We start from the raw sequence: 15,638 nt of genomic DNA, 5'->3' as shown, positions 1-15,638 counted from the left end.
CGTAACGGGTTCAGCCATTTGGTTTGTTGTATCTCAGTGAACTCACGTGGCTATAAGATGCAACAGGTATGATTGTCGTGCAAACAGGCCGCAGCGTTTCCTCCACTCCCAAATTCCCGCCAAGGCTCTACTCTTGTATCCACAATGGAGATTCTATTAAATTAAAAGTAAACAATTTGCAGAATACCAGCTGAGGTGTCATGTGCACTCGACCAAGGCTTCTCCGGCTGGAGGCAAACTCAGGCTGAGCTGCCAAACAGGGTTGTCACATGAAAACTAAAATGAAAAAGCAACAGCTGACTTTGCTCTCTATTTAAGGGAGAAAAAAAGAATTAAAGTGAAATTGCCTACAAGCACCTGAACAGATCGCTAAGAAAAATGTTTTTTTTTGCAGTTTAATTTGTAGAGACAAATGATTTGCAGCCTTACAACCCTGTTACAAAGTAAATCGGCCTGCATGGGGCTAAACCTTACATTTTAAATTGTTTCTCTTTCGCAAAACAGATTAATAGGATCTGTTAATAGACACATTTAGTTTTTACCTTTAGACAGAACACACATGAGTGTGGTACGTTTTTGTATTTCACTAAACGTAAAATATTCCTTAGACATGAGTGCCACCACACATTGTTCGCTATCCGTTTACACTTTTAGGCAAATGAGAAGTGAGCACGGTGCCTTGATCAAGTGTATTATTGTGTGCAACTGTGCAAATCTTCCCGGGACAGTTATTGTCCCTATGAATTTATTAGCTGTAAAATGTAACTACAAAACTAAACATGGTTCCAAGGGAGCCGACAGGCTCGGCTGGACTGATTGAGCGGGTGGAAAAGGCTGCACGGACGCTGAATCAGACGCTTCTTAGAACAAAGACAAAAAAACATTCCAGAGGAAAAGGCCTCAAATCAATTAGTGTCTTCCACTTGTTTTTCTTCTCCTCTGAGACCTGATTGCTAATCAACAACATGGTCCACAGAAATGTTGTCGAGGTCGCAATTAAATGTTTTATTTCCATGCATAAGCGCAACACAATTAAAAAAACACGTATATATTGTAGGATATTAGAAAACTGACGGTTTTCACGGTTTATAAAATTAATAAAATGCATATAGTGTTCACCAGAATACAGCCATGATTCTGAAACTGTGTAATCAATAAAGTAATGACAATATTGTAAAACCACTGTAATTCTGCAACTGTAATAGAATAATATCAATACAGTTATGATTGTATTTGATGTAATGTAATCAACTGGAATGTATGCATGTAATACTTGACCAACAACTGATATTGACTAAGGGTCATTCGAAATCCGAGTTACATTGAACTCACCAGAAGATCACTCCCAGAGGTGTGGACACTGACTTTCACACCTTTAAGCATTGTTATAAATACCTGTAGGAACCATTGTTCTCGGGTTCGCTGGTGGAGGTGACAGACGGGCACTAGGGATGGTCAAAGGACTGACCTGGGGCCTGTTCTCAGCTGAGGTGTTCTTTTATCTTTACCATCTCTTTTATTAAATACATTTGATTTAACCTTTTGATCAGCGATGACGTCTGTCCGTCCAGCGTTTCTTCATTTTTGAACACAACGATATCCGTCTTCTGTACATATTTTGACTCATATTAAAATTAAAAATAGGCTGATACTTGGTAGAGGCCTGAGCCTTTCTAATTCTGACTATTCATAATAATTCATCCTTTAATTCACATTTTTATGAACCCAGATCTTCTCATATCTGGATTATGATAACTGATCAGTCAGAGAAGAATATTCAGAATGTTTACTTAAAAAAGAACAACTTGAAAAACAGAAATAGGATTTTTAAATGTGAGGCAGACATGTCACCCTTTCCCATCGCCAGTGAGCATTATTTCTTTCTCCTCGATGACAACAAAGAACCTTAAATATATTGTTCTTCTTTCACCTTCCTGATGCTTTATGATTTTTTCTATGATTTTATGGTCAGGCATCCTGGTTTAGTGTTGCTGTTATAAAACGCTCTATGCATAATGCTTCCCTGTGTGCCATCAGTCATGTTAGGACACCTGTCTCGCAGCAGCTTCCACAGGGGGAAGCTACAGCTGGTGCACATTAAGCTGAACTCTCCTAAAGGAAGTGGTGCTCTCACTGCTGATGCCTGACTAAGAGTGTGTTTCGTTCAAGTGCATAAAAAGTAAAACTCTCAAACTGAGTCAGTCCAGCCGTTTTCCTCATAAAATACTGAACCATATTTAATTCTGAAAGCTTCAATGGCTTCCCATCATGTCCTTTACTGTCATACGTGTGTGTGTGTGTTAATGAGTATTTGTTAATGTGCAATTGTCCAAGTTCCATTCAAGCTGATTGCACAGTGAGTCCCAAACAACTTCCCCGTAACCTCTTGATGGAGCACTGACAACCTGTTACTAATTGAAACAGCTTGCTCACGATGACTCTCAATTAAACCTTTGGAGTTCTAAAACAGGATTTAGACAAAACGAAATCCTCTAATCAGCACCAACACCCGCACGGCGGCTAACCTTAGGGAACGGAAATGGTGAAGCGTGGCGTTGGCCCCGTATGATAGTCCACGCTGGACAGCACTGAGAGACTAATTCATCTTTTGAATATGTGAAGGAGCATCTAAAGGGTTGCAGGCGGTGTTATTAGTAAAGTGCCTCCCTTCTCAGAGCTTTATAGCCGAGCCATTCGTAGGGCAGTACACCAGCACACGGTCTACGCGGTCTGCAGTCATTTCCTCAGGCACATGATTTTTTTATGATTTGCTCGTAAAAAGCGGCTGAAAATCCACAAAATCCAAGTTAACCAAACACAGTGAGTAAACTCTTGTCCAATCAGAAGGATCATGCCAATTTATTCAATATATTTGATGGGTCAAAGGGGGCAAGGAGATAAAACTGACGCATGGCAATATAGTGATATTCTGCAATGAAATTATTGATTGGGGACTTTGAAGGTGAAAGCACTGAATCTGCTGTTAGTTTAATTTCTGCAAAATGACAGACTATAAATGAAGATAAAGATTCCTCATAAAACGACTTAGAAGGGTCGGAGGAGCAGAAATGAATGCCTAAGCTTCTTCATGACTCTTCGTGATACTTTATTCATTTCGGTAGAGTGATGACGGAATGAATCCTATAAAGTAAGTTAGTGCATCTTGGCACTTTTACTTCTCTCGTCCCAAAGTCATCCTGTTTTTTTCGAGTGCGGTTTTGGTTAAAAGACTGAAATAAGGTCCGTGGTCAACAAAAGCTTTAAATCTTAAAAGTGTTCAACATTTTAGTGGAAAGTGATGTGCTGACTTACTGGTTGGCCCTACAAAATTACATCCTTTTTTCATCAAAGGGCGAATCAGATTGTTGCAGTAGCAGCTTTAAAAAAACATTTTAACATGGCATAATGTTGAATGCCCATAATAATACTAACAATCACAATATACAGAAAGATCACATGTTGGGTTGCTTGGCTTTGCACGGGTCACATGGTACACATGTGATCCGTGCGTCAGCGGCGGATGGAGGTGAAGCTTTGGCGCACGCTGCCAGTCTGTGCGCCTCAGACCCGACGAACATCCGAACATCTCTCATGTTGGTGCTGCGCGTCCCACTGAGCGGACCATGCGGCTGTTCACCGTCTCTACTCTGCTGCTGATATTCCTCAATGCAGGTAAGGACTGCCGGCTCCTCGTTCCAATCACTTCACGGGATTGAAGGGTGATTTGCAGACAATCGTTTGACATTTAAAAAACTTAGTTGTATTTTTTGGGAACGTGTTGGAGCGATGCGCGCGGATCCATCGTTATCCATGAAAGTTGAGCGGATTTTGTGATAGTGGCTGTGTTTCTGATGAGGAGAAAGTGACAATGAGGATTCGCTTAAATTAAAGTACCGATTGCCACACAATTATTTTTGACACCCTTACGAGTTCGGTGTGGCGCGCGCTCATGTGCGCGTGAAACAATTGAGGTAAGTTTTCCCAAAAGGGAGTTTAAACAGCAAGGTGTCAGCTGATTTTGACCTTTTCTTCACCAACAATGACCGACAATCGTATCTGTCTGAGTAGTGGTGAAGGGAGAGCATTTGGTTGAGTACAGATTCATTTCACACTGAAACGTGATGGAGGGAATAAGATAACATGTAAAAAGTGCCATCCCTGTGCTTATGTAAAGGTACTTATTCACATCCCACTGCTGGAAATGTAACTTGTGGACCAATAGATGTTCATCATTTTGAGCATAAAATATATTCTTCATGTCTAAACCTTGCCAACTACATTTTTAAATCTTAAATCAGTAAACCTAACATGCATTCTCATTTCTCATTTATGTTTTTTAAAAGTCCCTCTTAATATCAGTTTTGAAAATATTGAGATACTTGACACTGATCTTTTGAAAAAATAATGATTGTTCGCCAAAATTGGCAAGAGTCAGAATCAGGGTCAAAATGGGTGGTCAATGCATTTGGGACTTTGGGGAATCACTATTGATTTATGGAAAACCGTTCAGCCATTCACAACAATTTACACTTGATACAGCTTCTTCACTATAATCATTGTCAGTTTTTCATTTGAAAATACTGAAATATCGACGATCAAAGACAGACGTGATGAAACGTTTCATTCACACGCTGCAAAAATTAATGTACCGCCAGCAGCTCCAATTCATCTGAATAATTGAGCCAGTCCGTCACGAGTGCATATCCGAGAAAATGTAAACTGAATTTTACTATCACTCAAAAATTAATAAATCAATTTGTGACCCGGAGTTAAAGAAACGTGTATTGTAGGATTCTATAGATGCTATAAGTAAACGAAACTTATGTATAACATGGAACTTCCACAGATGATTACATTACGACAAATATAATGGTTAAATATTTAATATTAACAAATGAGACCTTATCTACTGTTATCTTAAATATCATCAAAACACAATTGATTAATGCATAAAAGACTATCTCCCTAATGTGTGTGTGTGTGTGTGTGTGTGTGTGTGTGTGTGTGTGTGTGTGTGTGTGTGTTGCAGGGCTGGCTCTGCAGATCCAGTGCTTTCAGTGTGAGGAGGTGACACACGACTGCTCCACACAGGAGTTCATAGTCAACTGCACCGTCAACGTGCAGGACATGTGCCAGAAGGAGGTCCTAGTGAAGGATGATGGTGAGTCGCGTCACTACGGAAGCTTGTATTTCCTCTCCGCTGTTATAATTCGCTGCGTTTTCATCAGATCATATCTCAGCGCAGAAAAGTGTCCAGACAAATATGGACAGATCGATCCCAATAGAATGGATTAGATTCAGGTGGTGGGATGGATCCGGGTGGATCTGAAGAATTGCCTTTGTTGTTCTGATGAAATCCATACAGCTCGAAGCTGAAGTGATGGGAGGGATGTCCACGTGCGGAACAGCTTGAAGTGAGTGTTCAAGCTGTTGGTGAGCAGGATCATTAGCAGTCACACCATTGGTTCATTGTAGTGTCCAGACACTTACATGTTCTCCTTTTTTATACTATCATGTTTCTCGACAAAAGGATATTTCAAAATGGTGCAAAGGAATCAGTTGGTCTCGCTTGCATAATTGCAATGTCCTTTAACACAAAGCCAAGGAAGGGCTCTGCAGCGTTCTCAGCAAGAAGCCAGGAAATCGAACCGATCTGAGGTCGGCACGCACATGCGCTTCAGAGCGCTGTAAGTGTCATTAAAGAATGAAAGCCGGTATTTGAAATGGAAGTCGTGAATATATACTATTCCATTTACCTGTGCGGAGAAAACCTACCAGCTCGTGCTGTTTATGTAATGGCAGGTGTGTGTCCTTTCTGTGTTATCGGGCCTTTCCAAAAAACTCAAACTCTGACAATTTATCCATGTATCGGCATTGGGGGAAATATTGGCCAATAAGCTGCAATGTTGATGTTTCTGATGTGAATCCTGAGATTTTGCACGTTGCATGTTAAAATGTTCCAACCAGAAACACGGTCAAACCAATTTTCACGCAGGTGTGTGACTTGTTGTGTTGGTTTTACAGGCTTGTTCCTGCAACACACTTAAAGCTGCATCAGCCCACTTTTTACATGTCGATTGAATCCCTTGGCTGCGTGTAATGTGAAAGGTGTAAGATGTCCTGACAAACACATGATAATTACCTGCCACACTCTGCACTTCCTTGCTCTATGAAACATTTCCGTGTCTTTCAGCTATAATTGTTTTCGATTCTGCGGCTCGAAGCTTTTCTGTTTTGCGTCACTCTGACCACTTTCATTAACTTTTAATTTTTAGCAGAGACAGGCTTGTTTTTTTAACTTCATGGAGGTTGTTAGAAACATAACTTAACACAAACTTAATTAATGTTACGGCTGCTCTGTGTCTTGTGGATGTGTAGATAGGTAACTGCGTGCCTGTAAGTTAGGGGATAATATACCAATGTTTTCAGCTTAATGCGCTGTCCTCAAATGGCCAGATGCTCAACTCACTTGATTATTCAGAAGCGTACATGTTTTCTTAATTTGCAGTGCGCTGAGCTCTTAGGTCCACCGTACTTACTTTCATCCATCACATTCGGTGAAGAATTACAACCTCTGTGCATGCGGGTTAGAACGTCCATCAAAAACAATCTGCACATATCTTCGCCTCTGCTTTAGTTAGTAGTACTAAAGTTAGTACTTTAGTATTCTGGGGACGGTATTCTTCAGTCTATCTTGCAGGTTTCATGTGTTTTTTTTGCAGTGAAACGCCTTCTCTTTAGGATTAAATAAGGTGTCACTGTTACATCCCTATTTACTGCGGGTGGTCTGAATCCAGACACTAAGGGTTACTCTTATAACACAGGTCTCCCACACAGGTCTCCTTTATTTTTAAACCCTGCAAAAATTGTGGGTAATTTTCTCTCCTCTCCCTACGGCTGATGAGCAAAAGCAATAAGCGCCTGTCTTTGGAAATGTGGTACCCAATCCAAAGGGCAGGCACAGCGCACTATAGAGTGGACAGTTCTTTAATAAGAAAATCTCTGCATGAATGCTCATGTACATCCTTTACCTCCCAGAATAATCATCCTTGCTGGTCTGCACGAAAGAGGGTGTAGAAACCTGGCGTCACTGTGCAAGTTGCTCGGCTCATAAGAAGGAAATCGGTGTCGGTGTTTGATTCTTCCTGAGTGTACTTGCCCTGTGGTTGCCTCTCGGAGCCTGTGCTTTAACACGCAGCACCGTGTTGTATGTGTATCTAGGAAGGCATTGAACAATCCGTCCAGTCGGCCCTTTCAGATCGAGCTCTCCAGCTGAGAAAGATGATGGCTCGCAGAACTTTGAGGTGTCAGTCAGAAAGATCCCAGTTTAACCACGACAAGTCGAGACACAAGTATTCATAACCACCGTTCGGATGGAAGCTATTTTTCAGCAGGGCGGCATAAGACGAGCGCGGGTTCCTTTACATGCTCATCGCATATTCATATCACCATCATGCCCTCTGATTACGTCTTGAAGAATTATGAAGATAGTTTTTCTTTTACCTTAATGATGACTGTTCCTCTACCAAAGTCTGCAGGCCACCATTCATTGGAATGCCTCTGTTAAAGGAGGGGAAGTAAGATGTGATGAGGGATATGTAATGCACTCGGTTTCTCAGAGGCCATTTTCCAGTGTTTTCATTGAACATTGTTATTAGCTATTACACACACCAAAAAAGCATAGGATTAAAGAATTATATTAAATACATTATTTTTGCAAAAAAATATGTAATACCTTTGTATTTCTTACTGTCAGAAAAATATTTTTAAGTTATTAGTAAATGTATTTATGTCTATAACAGATCAAATGACAAAGCCATAGCATCTTAACAGGCATTGTCTTGAATTATAGTTGTCTTCAGATTGGCAGCTCTACTCAACTTCTATAGCCGCAGCAGACAGATGTTTATTGCGAACAGCCGCAACAAACGCCAGACCAAGAGAGTTAGCGACTAACTGGTTAGTAGTAATATTTTTCTCATGGGTTGTAAACAAAAACAGAGCTAAAAACAGGCCAAATAGCCTGTTGCTGCTCCTAAATAGCTTTGTGGAAATCATTGGGAGCGACACCTTTCACATTAGTCTTCAGAGGCGATTGATCATTGATATGAAAAACATTGACTGGTGCAGCTGTAAGAAAAACTAAAGCTGTTAAACTACCCGTTTATGAGGTAGAGCAGTTAGCTCTGTTGTCAATGTGACTGTAGTAAATCACAACGAGCACTATCCCAGAACTTTATGCTAAGAAGACTTATAAATGACCTCGAGAGAGCTAATCGAGCACCAAGATGCTGAATAAAATTGTTGCGATGCTGCACAGACCCCAAAACGTGCTTTCAATTTTATGTTTAATGTCACCACAGATTACTTTGTCACAGTTGTGTGTCTCTGCTGTGTGTCCCACGATTTTACTTCACAGTGAAAATGTGTAATCATCACAGTATCCACAGAGGCGGCACACTTAGCGGAGCAGTAACGACGAGGCCGATGCATATTGTGATTCCTATCAGACAGCTCTGAAAGGCTGTCTGAAAACAGGAGTGCTTGTTTCGTCACGGAGGAGCTTGTTTTGCAGGTGATGCTGATTTTAGTTGATAAAGAGGATCGTGTTATGCCGTGTATGCTGTGATGCGTCTAGTTCACTACAGATGTGAGCTTTATTCCACCACCTGAAACTGCTGCATCTCATCTCTGGGTTGATGAGCCATCTGTGCTGTTTCAAGGGGCAGTGGTTCATTGCTGGAAACCAACATGCAAAAATCCAATTGTTGGATTGCTTTAAGGAAAAAATACTGGCAACAAAAGTATCAGGCATGCATGCTGATCAGGAGATGCAGATTCAGGATTTATTGCACAGTATAAATCCTCATAATGTCATCATTATTTTAGATTTATATGGTTAAATAGAGTGACTGTGCATGGCTGCTGAGGTTTGTTATTTTATTATTGTGGGTGAATGTTCTTCTTAATTGTGCAATTGAAGAAAGCATGAATTATTGTTTCACTGACACAAGATACTGCATGTAATCACTGCAAATTGTGAACACAGAAGTTTATTTTGAAACAAGACTTGGAGTGGAGGTTAACTCGGCGTACCTGAAACATGGATGCTATAGGGGTACTGTTATACTTAAAGGCCGCTCACCCAGCATCGGTATTTGACCAGCTGGCAGTGAGAACATGTTAGTCAGACATGTATTTATTTATTCAAAAGGGGCAGCAAATGTAGCAACTCGGCAAAAACGTTTGACTTCCATGTGGTCGAGAGGAATGGCAAGATTAGCGGATTCACTTGCAGGTTGAAGGTGAATCCGTGGTAATGATTTCTATTGGGTTCACTTGGTTGACTTTAGATACAATTTGACAGCTCTGACCTTTAAAGATTAAAAGAGCTGGCGTATCAAAAAACGTATTATAATATGTGTGAAGATGTGGTCATGGTAGGAATAACTCATTTGAAATGACCTTTGTGACCTTTCCATAACCTCAGCTGACTTGAGGAGTTTCCTGTAAGAGGAGTAACAGTAATTAGGGGATTTTCAGATTTGTCTAAATATTATTCAATGCCTTTTAAGTGTCCCCCTTTTTCCCCTTATATTATCATTTTGTGTGACCTAATTGCGCTGGTACTTTTGGCTGTTTTGAAGCTGAGTTTATTTATGAGATAACTTCCTGCGTACAAGGTCATGAAAGTAAATTCCTGCACAAGTGCTCGGAACTTTTTACATTCATTTGACAACAATTATAACTTTAATGTCCCGACCATCTATCTGGATGACATCTTTATGTTGGCTCACATTACTGCCGTATCATTTCACTGCTTACTTATATTTATATGGACAACACAGAACACAACGCATACTGATACACGTCTATTGCGTCAAGGGCAACCACGGTTACAGACGAGATGCAGAATAAATGTGTGTTCAACCAATCTACTCTCAAACATGAAGTTAACTAACCTTTATTATTATTATTATTATTATTATTATTATTAGGAACTAATGTCCTATTCCTTGCCTTTTCTCAAAACCACAGAAGCAGAAGTCTCATTGGTTCGTTAAAATTGTCAATTAAAAATGATTTAGTCTATCTATTTAAAAGGGCAATAAAAGGTCCTCCAGACTCGTATTGGACCGCTCACTCTTTGCTGTGCAGCCGACCATGCTGGTTCTCACAAGACTAAACTCCTCTCACCGCTCCAAAGTTGATAGGAAATCTCACCCTTCCACCCATAAATTAACTCAACGGCAAAAGATAGATTAAAGTGTTGAATCTTAGAATCCCCACGCAGATATTAAATCAAATAACCCCTCCCTCCCTCTCCCTCCCCCTCCCTCTTTCTCCCTCCCCAACCCCTCCAGCACTTTGAACGAAAATGAGTGTTTTCCTATTGTGCCGTCCGAGATTAATTTTAGTGATATTTGCTCAACAATTGCGGCACTGCATATTTTCTCCATGTCCATAGCTGGTATATGAGGAATATGAACCATGTACCAGAATTATATTTGTGTGTATTTGTGCTGAATTTAGATGAGTGTGTGTTATCTGGGAAATACTGTAATGGAATCAAATATTAGACCATTCGCAACATAATTACAAATTAGGGAGTTTTACAGTCGCAAATAAGAGATGACATTTAATGAAATAGACTTTAACTTGTTCTCTTCAACATTTCCAATAATTAGAATGTCAATATCAGTTATCAGACCTGCAGCGGCCAAAATAAGCTGTTTTCCAAGAGCACAGAGTGAGCACTGGTGAATAGGTTTTCACTAACAGCAGGTGAGCTTCCTCTCACAGTTGAATCATCGTGCTTGAAGGTTCTGCTCTGTCTTGATACATTCATCTGCCGGTAAAGATGCAGTCTATCGGTGGATGTGCTGTGAAAGTAATATGTCGGGTCGGTGCTCCATCCTTATTTACAGCCTTTAGAGGTGTTGGAAAGTAGACATTCATAATTATTTTGTCAAATATACAGATATATGGAAATATTTGGTTATTAAGATGTATATACTATACTATGCTCATTTGCATTCACAGTCCGTGCTCAGTATATTTTATATCATGCTTAATCTCGGGTAATCCACCAACTACAGAGTTGTTTTATAATGATCAGTTTGTTCCTGATTTTAAGTACATGTTTGCTGGTGAGTCATTGAGCATCCATCTCTGCCTTGGAAGAGCTCCAAAATGTCAAAGATAGATTTTGTGAATAAAGATTTTATAATAATAATTATCATGATGATAATGATATTAATAATATCAACAATGCAAATGTCTTCATTTAAACACCACTTGTCCCAAAAAAGCTGAGCTCCTTCTAATAAGAACAAATCACAACAAAAAAACAACAATACATAAATATATATACATTCTTGTTGGAACAAGTTGTTTTTAAGATTAGATTAGTGAAGGGAAACGTTGACATTTGGTTGACATTTTGTTTCAAAGAAATGTAGATAAAAGCCCTTAAACTTCCAATAACCCTTGTAATGTGTCACTCGTCTCTCCACATGAGTGCAACCGCTACAGGCAGAGTAACACCCAAAGTACTCCATGGTTGGTCATTTAAATTGTGCATTTTCCCTTCTCTTATGTACTGCACTTATCACTGGAGGTCCCAGAAAGTGTAATCTAATGAAAACATGCCGTCAAATGTTTCAATGATGTCGGAGGGAAATGGCCCATCTCTCCTCTATCGCTGGATAATTGAACCTGAGGCACACTGTGTGTTTATATATATATATATATATAATACAAACAGCAACGTGTCAGCTGAGAACCTGTGTCAATTCATGCTCAAACCTCAAAGTTGCCAGTGCATGAAAATCCTTTGGTCATAAATGGATGCAAAATCGGTCGTTTTTCATCTCAGCAGCAGTAATTGGGACACAGCGAGTGACGATAACACAGTTAACACAGTCAGATGCAGTAAAAGTGGGATGAGTCACTGACAAGGAATCTCTAACCATGTTATTGTTTTTGTTTTATACCTTTTATTGTTTTTAACTAAGTGGAGATTTCATTGAACTGAGTGTAAATTAGAGTGTTAAATGTTTGTTAAACTATTTTAGTGTTTACTTAGTGACTGATTAACTGCCGTCGGGGCACAAAGCTCTGAGCGATTAGAGATGCACTGATCATGTGGTTGTTAGAAACCTGGCAGCTTTCATCTGATCGGCTGATGATGATTGCCGACCGTACATCCGCATTCTTATTACTTAATTAGGTAACTTGTTTCACTTCCTAACACTCACTCTGAACAGCTAATACTACATATTAAAACGTCTAACGCCAATAATAATTTAATCGAAGCAAGTATTCAAATACAAATACATATCCAAGTCAAGCTTTTAACTATTAAAAGCCTAAGGTTTCAGACTTCATGAGCTGGAGCTGTTATTGCTTAAACAAAAAATGTCAGCTATAGAGCCACGTAGCAGATCAATGCATCTAATTACATTCTATTTAAGACACAAACGTGAAACTTGAAAGCAGATAAAAGAACGTTTGGATCACCGCAGCCTCGTCTTTAACACTGAAAGTATGTGAAAGCTTCTACAGCCACACAAGGTTCTTTATGTCTCCTTAATTGGACTCTGCTCAGATCTGGTGGGTGAAGCTAAACTTTCAGAGACTGATAACGTTGTACATTTTCCAAAAGTAAGACTTAAAAACAAAGCATGAAAAGGAACAGGGCACCATTTCTCTGAACAATGAAACTAAATGTTTTTCATTAAACGTCATTTTAAAAATACTGTTAGAATGAAAATGTTTAAAAGGCAGAGCCTTTTAGATGTCACATTAGTTATGACTTTAATCAGCTATTTCTAAGACCCCAGTGAGCCAGCATGCACAACGCCAGAACTTTATAAGTGACACACGTCATTTCACTTGTTCATGTCAATTATGTCTTGTTATTATGTCAAAAACTTTAATTTGAATTTAAAACAAACCTGTTTCGCCTGTGCATTTTGTCGGTTGCGTTAAATGCTTATTTCTCTGTCGTTCCCTGACACACAATGTTTGTGGCCCGAGTGTTTAGTCCGGTGTGGCACAAGTCTGACCCTGCCGGCCTCCTTCTGGGCCGAATCAGCACGTTGAATTGGCCGTGAGAGGAATCACTCTGATTTGCTGAGCTGCTTAAAGGTGCCACATCTTAAATTCAGAGCACACATATTGCCTCCACACAGCTCACAACATTGTGATTTGTGGCAGTACTGACTGTTGATGCGACGCTGTGGGTCAGGAAGCCGTTATCGGCTGTAACAACCGCGTGAGGACGATTCAGAGCGGCGGACATCTGTAGCGAGTGGAGTCCGCTCCATCACATGCACTAAAAGCCACAAAAGGCCAGTTTTTCACAGCGCTGCCAGGAAGAAAAGTTTTTTCTTTAAAGTTCCTCTGGATATGCATAAACACGGTGAGAAGAGAAAGCACACCCACTGGGAGCACCGGTTAAAAAGATAGAAGGGCTGTTTTCCCTATTCATGGTCTAATTAGATAGACATCATGCCAATTTTGTGCAAATCTTATGGGGACACAAAGGAGAGCTGAGTGACTGCAAAAGGAACATTACTCCAATTACACAGAGACGCTACTCTTTAAGGCGGGTCCCTCATGTGAGAGAATACAAGCTTTTTAAACGCTAATTAGATGCCCGCATCTCACCATTCTGCCTTTGTCTCCCTATTCCAGGGATACACTACCGCAAGTCCTGTGCTTCGTCGGGCGCCTGCCTCATCGCCTCGTCTGGTTACCAGCAGTTCTGTACCGGCAATCTCAACTCCGTATGCATCACCTGCTGCAACACGCCGCTGTGTAACGGACCGCGGCAGAAGAAACGGCCCCAACCATCGGCGGCCGTTGCCCTGACCGCGCCGCGGCTTTCTCTTTACGTTTTCATCCTACTGTCCTCCACGCTGTGCTGACAGACCTTCACACTCTGAGTTAACGTGTCTTTTGACAGTGGGGACAACAGCGACTGGAACTAATTGAGACAGTGAGGAATATATACCGTGAAATGTATGTTCTTTGAGGTGGGGAAGGTTTGCACAGTGCTGGTTCTCCGGACTCCCATTCTGTCGCTGTTCGCCTCCAAAAGTCATCTTATGAACCCTTTTTTCGTTGTCATCACATGGGTCATGTCACACACATCGTCGCGGTGCGGCTGCAGGGGCACATGGGCAAGGTGAGGGGGAGGACATGGCAACAGCTTCTGGCTATTTTATTGGGAAGCAGGTGGCTCATTCGCCTGTCTTTGTTTACTTCCACTTCACGGTCAAATAAGACCAAAAAAAATAGTTCCCATTCATTTTTTTCATTTTTCCGAGCCTGAGGAAAAGCATTGCAGAATTTAAAACGCTGTAATTTAATCGAGATCAATACTCTAACGCGGGACAATCGCAGATTTTGTTGTATTGACGAAATGAAAAAGTATTTGATGGTTTGATGCAGTCAGAAAAAAAAGGCAAGGACAAAGAAAATCCAGCATGCTAATGTTACCTACAGCCCCAAAGCGGCTCACAGGCACAACGTCATCTGATCACTGAGGGCCATGAAAAAGTTTTCTCCACTTTTCTCCATTCTGTAACAACCCTGCCTGCTGACAAATACATTGTGCATAGAGCTGCAAGAGCATGTTGAAATACATAACCATAATAATAATAATAATATAACGAGTAGAACTGTTTGCATTCAGGTTGAGCAGCATCCGTACAGTGAGGTCGTGCTACGATAAGGGGCATCGAGGATGGCTGCTGATGGACTTTCAAGAAAGAGTTCTGAGATTACAAGAAAAGTTATGCTAGATGCTACAATGAGGGAATATGTGATGTGCTCAACGTGCAAGTTGTTGGTTTTGTCCATCAGAATGGGATTTTGCGATGCTTTTGCGGTGGTTGGGTTGTTGGTTTCGAGGGGCCCTGAACCGAGAAGGTTCCCTGTGGATGTGTACTGGAGTACTAACCAACATGAATCAAGAATGCATTTTAACACAGAATTTTGACATCTGCATGGCCACCAGCTTGCGGTCCTCTTGTGCCTCATCTTTCCTGATGCATCGGCCTTATCTGTAAATGTTGAGGAGGATATTCCATTTTTTGCATAAATTACTATTTTTATTGCCATTACGCAATGTCTTATTTTATCCTAAATAGATGAACCAGCCATCTTAACATCATTAACAACCATAATGTTTGATGAATCACAACTTCGCTGTTTGCATGTGTTATTGAAACACTTTGTTTTTAAGTGATCTGATCAACAATCTCTTATTTACATTTTCTGTTCTTGTTGTAATGCTTTTACCTGTTAACAAGGAGGCTAAACTACAGTACGTCAAGGTTATTTCATGTGGCTCAACGGTGTATTTTCAGAATACATTTTAAGTATATGTTGACAGAAAGAATTTCAAAAATTAATTTAGAGACCCTGATAAAATCTCCTGCGCAGCTAGAAGACATCCAATTTTAAAACAGGAGATTGCCGTTCTTTTCCAATATTCTACCATGAAGCATGTGTTTCTCTTATCCACGGGCTCCATCGATTCCTAACGTTAGCCACTAACCTTAGTGAAGTAGTTTTTTTAACAACAAACAAAAAAAATGTCATTTTATTTCCTGCTAGCTCTACAA

The 15,638-nt window shown here is 40.4% G+C and overlaps 1 protein-coding gene across 1 annotated transcript; it reads left to right on the top strand.

Annotated features, from left to right (window-relative positions):
• The first annotated feature begins 3,511 nt into the window (after nt 1–3,511).
• LOC120834123 (ly6/PLAUR domain-containing protein 1) lies at nt 3,512–15,129 on the top strand. The gene is made up of 3 exons (XM_040201938.2): nt 3,512–3,672; nt 5,030–5,161; nt 13,702–15,129. Exons 1-3 carry the CDS (start codon nt 3,624–3,626, stop codon nt 13,932–13,934), a joined length of 414 nt encoding a protein of 137 aa, XP_040057872.1. The 5' UTR covers nt 3,512–3,623; the 3' UTR covers nt 13,935–15,129.
• The last annotated feature ends 509 nt before the right edge of the window (nt 15,130–15,638 follow it).

The sequence above is a fragment of the Gasterosteus aculeatus genome, chromosome 16 (assembly GCF_964276395.1).
Source record: "Gasterosteus aculeatus chromosome 16, fGasAcu3.hap1.1, whole genome shotgun sequence".
Lineage (NCBI taxonomy): Eukaryota > Metazoa > Chordata > Actinopteri > Perciformes > Gasterosteidae > Gasterosteus > Gasterosteus aculeatus.
This window is presented reverse-complemented; position numbering and strand designations above follow the sequence as displayed.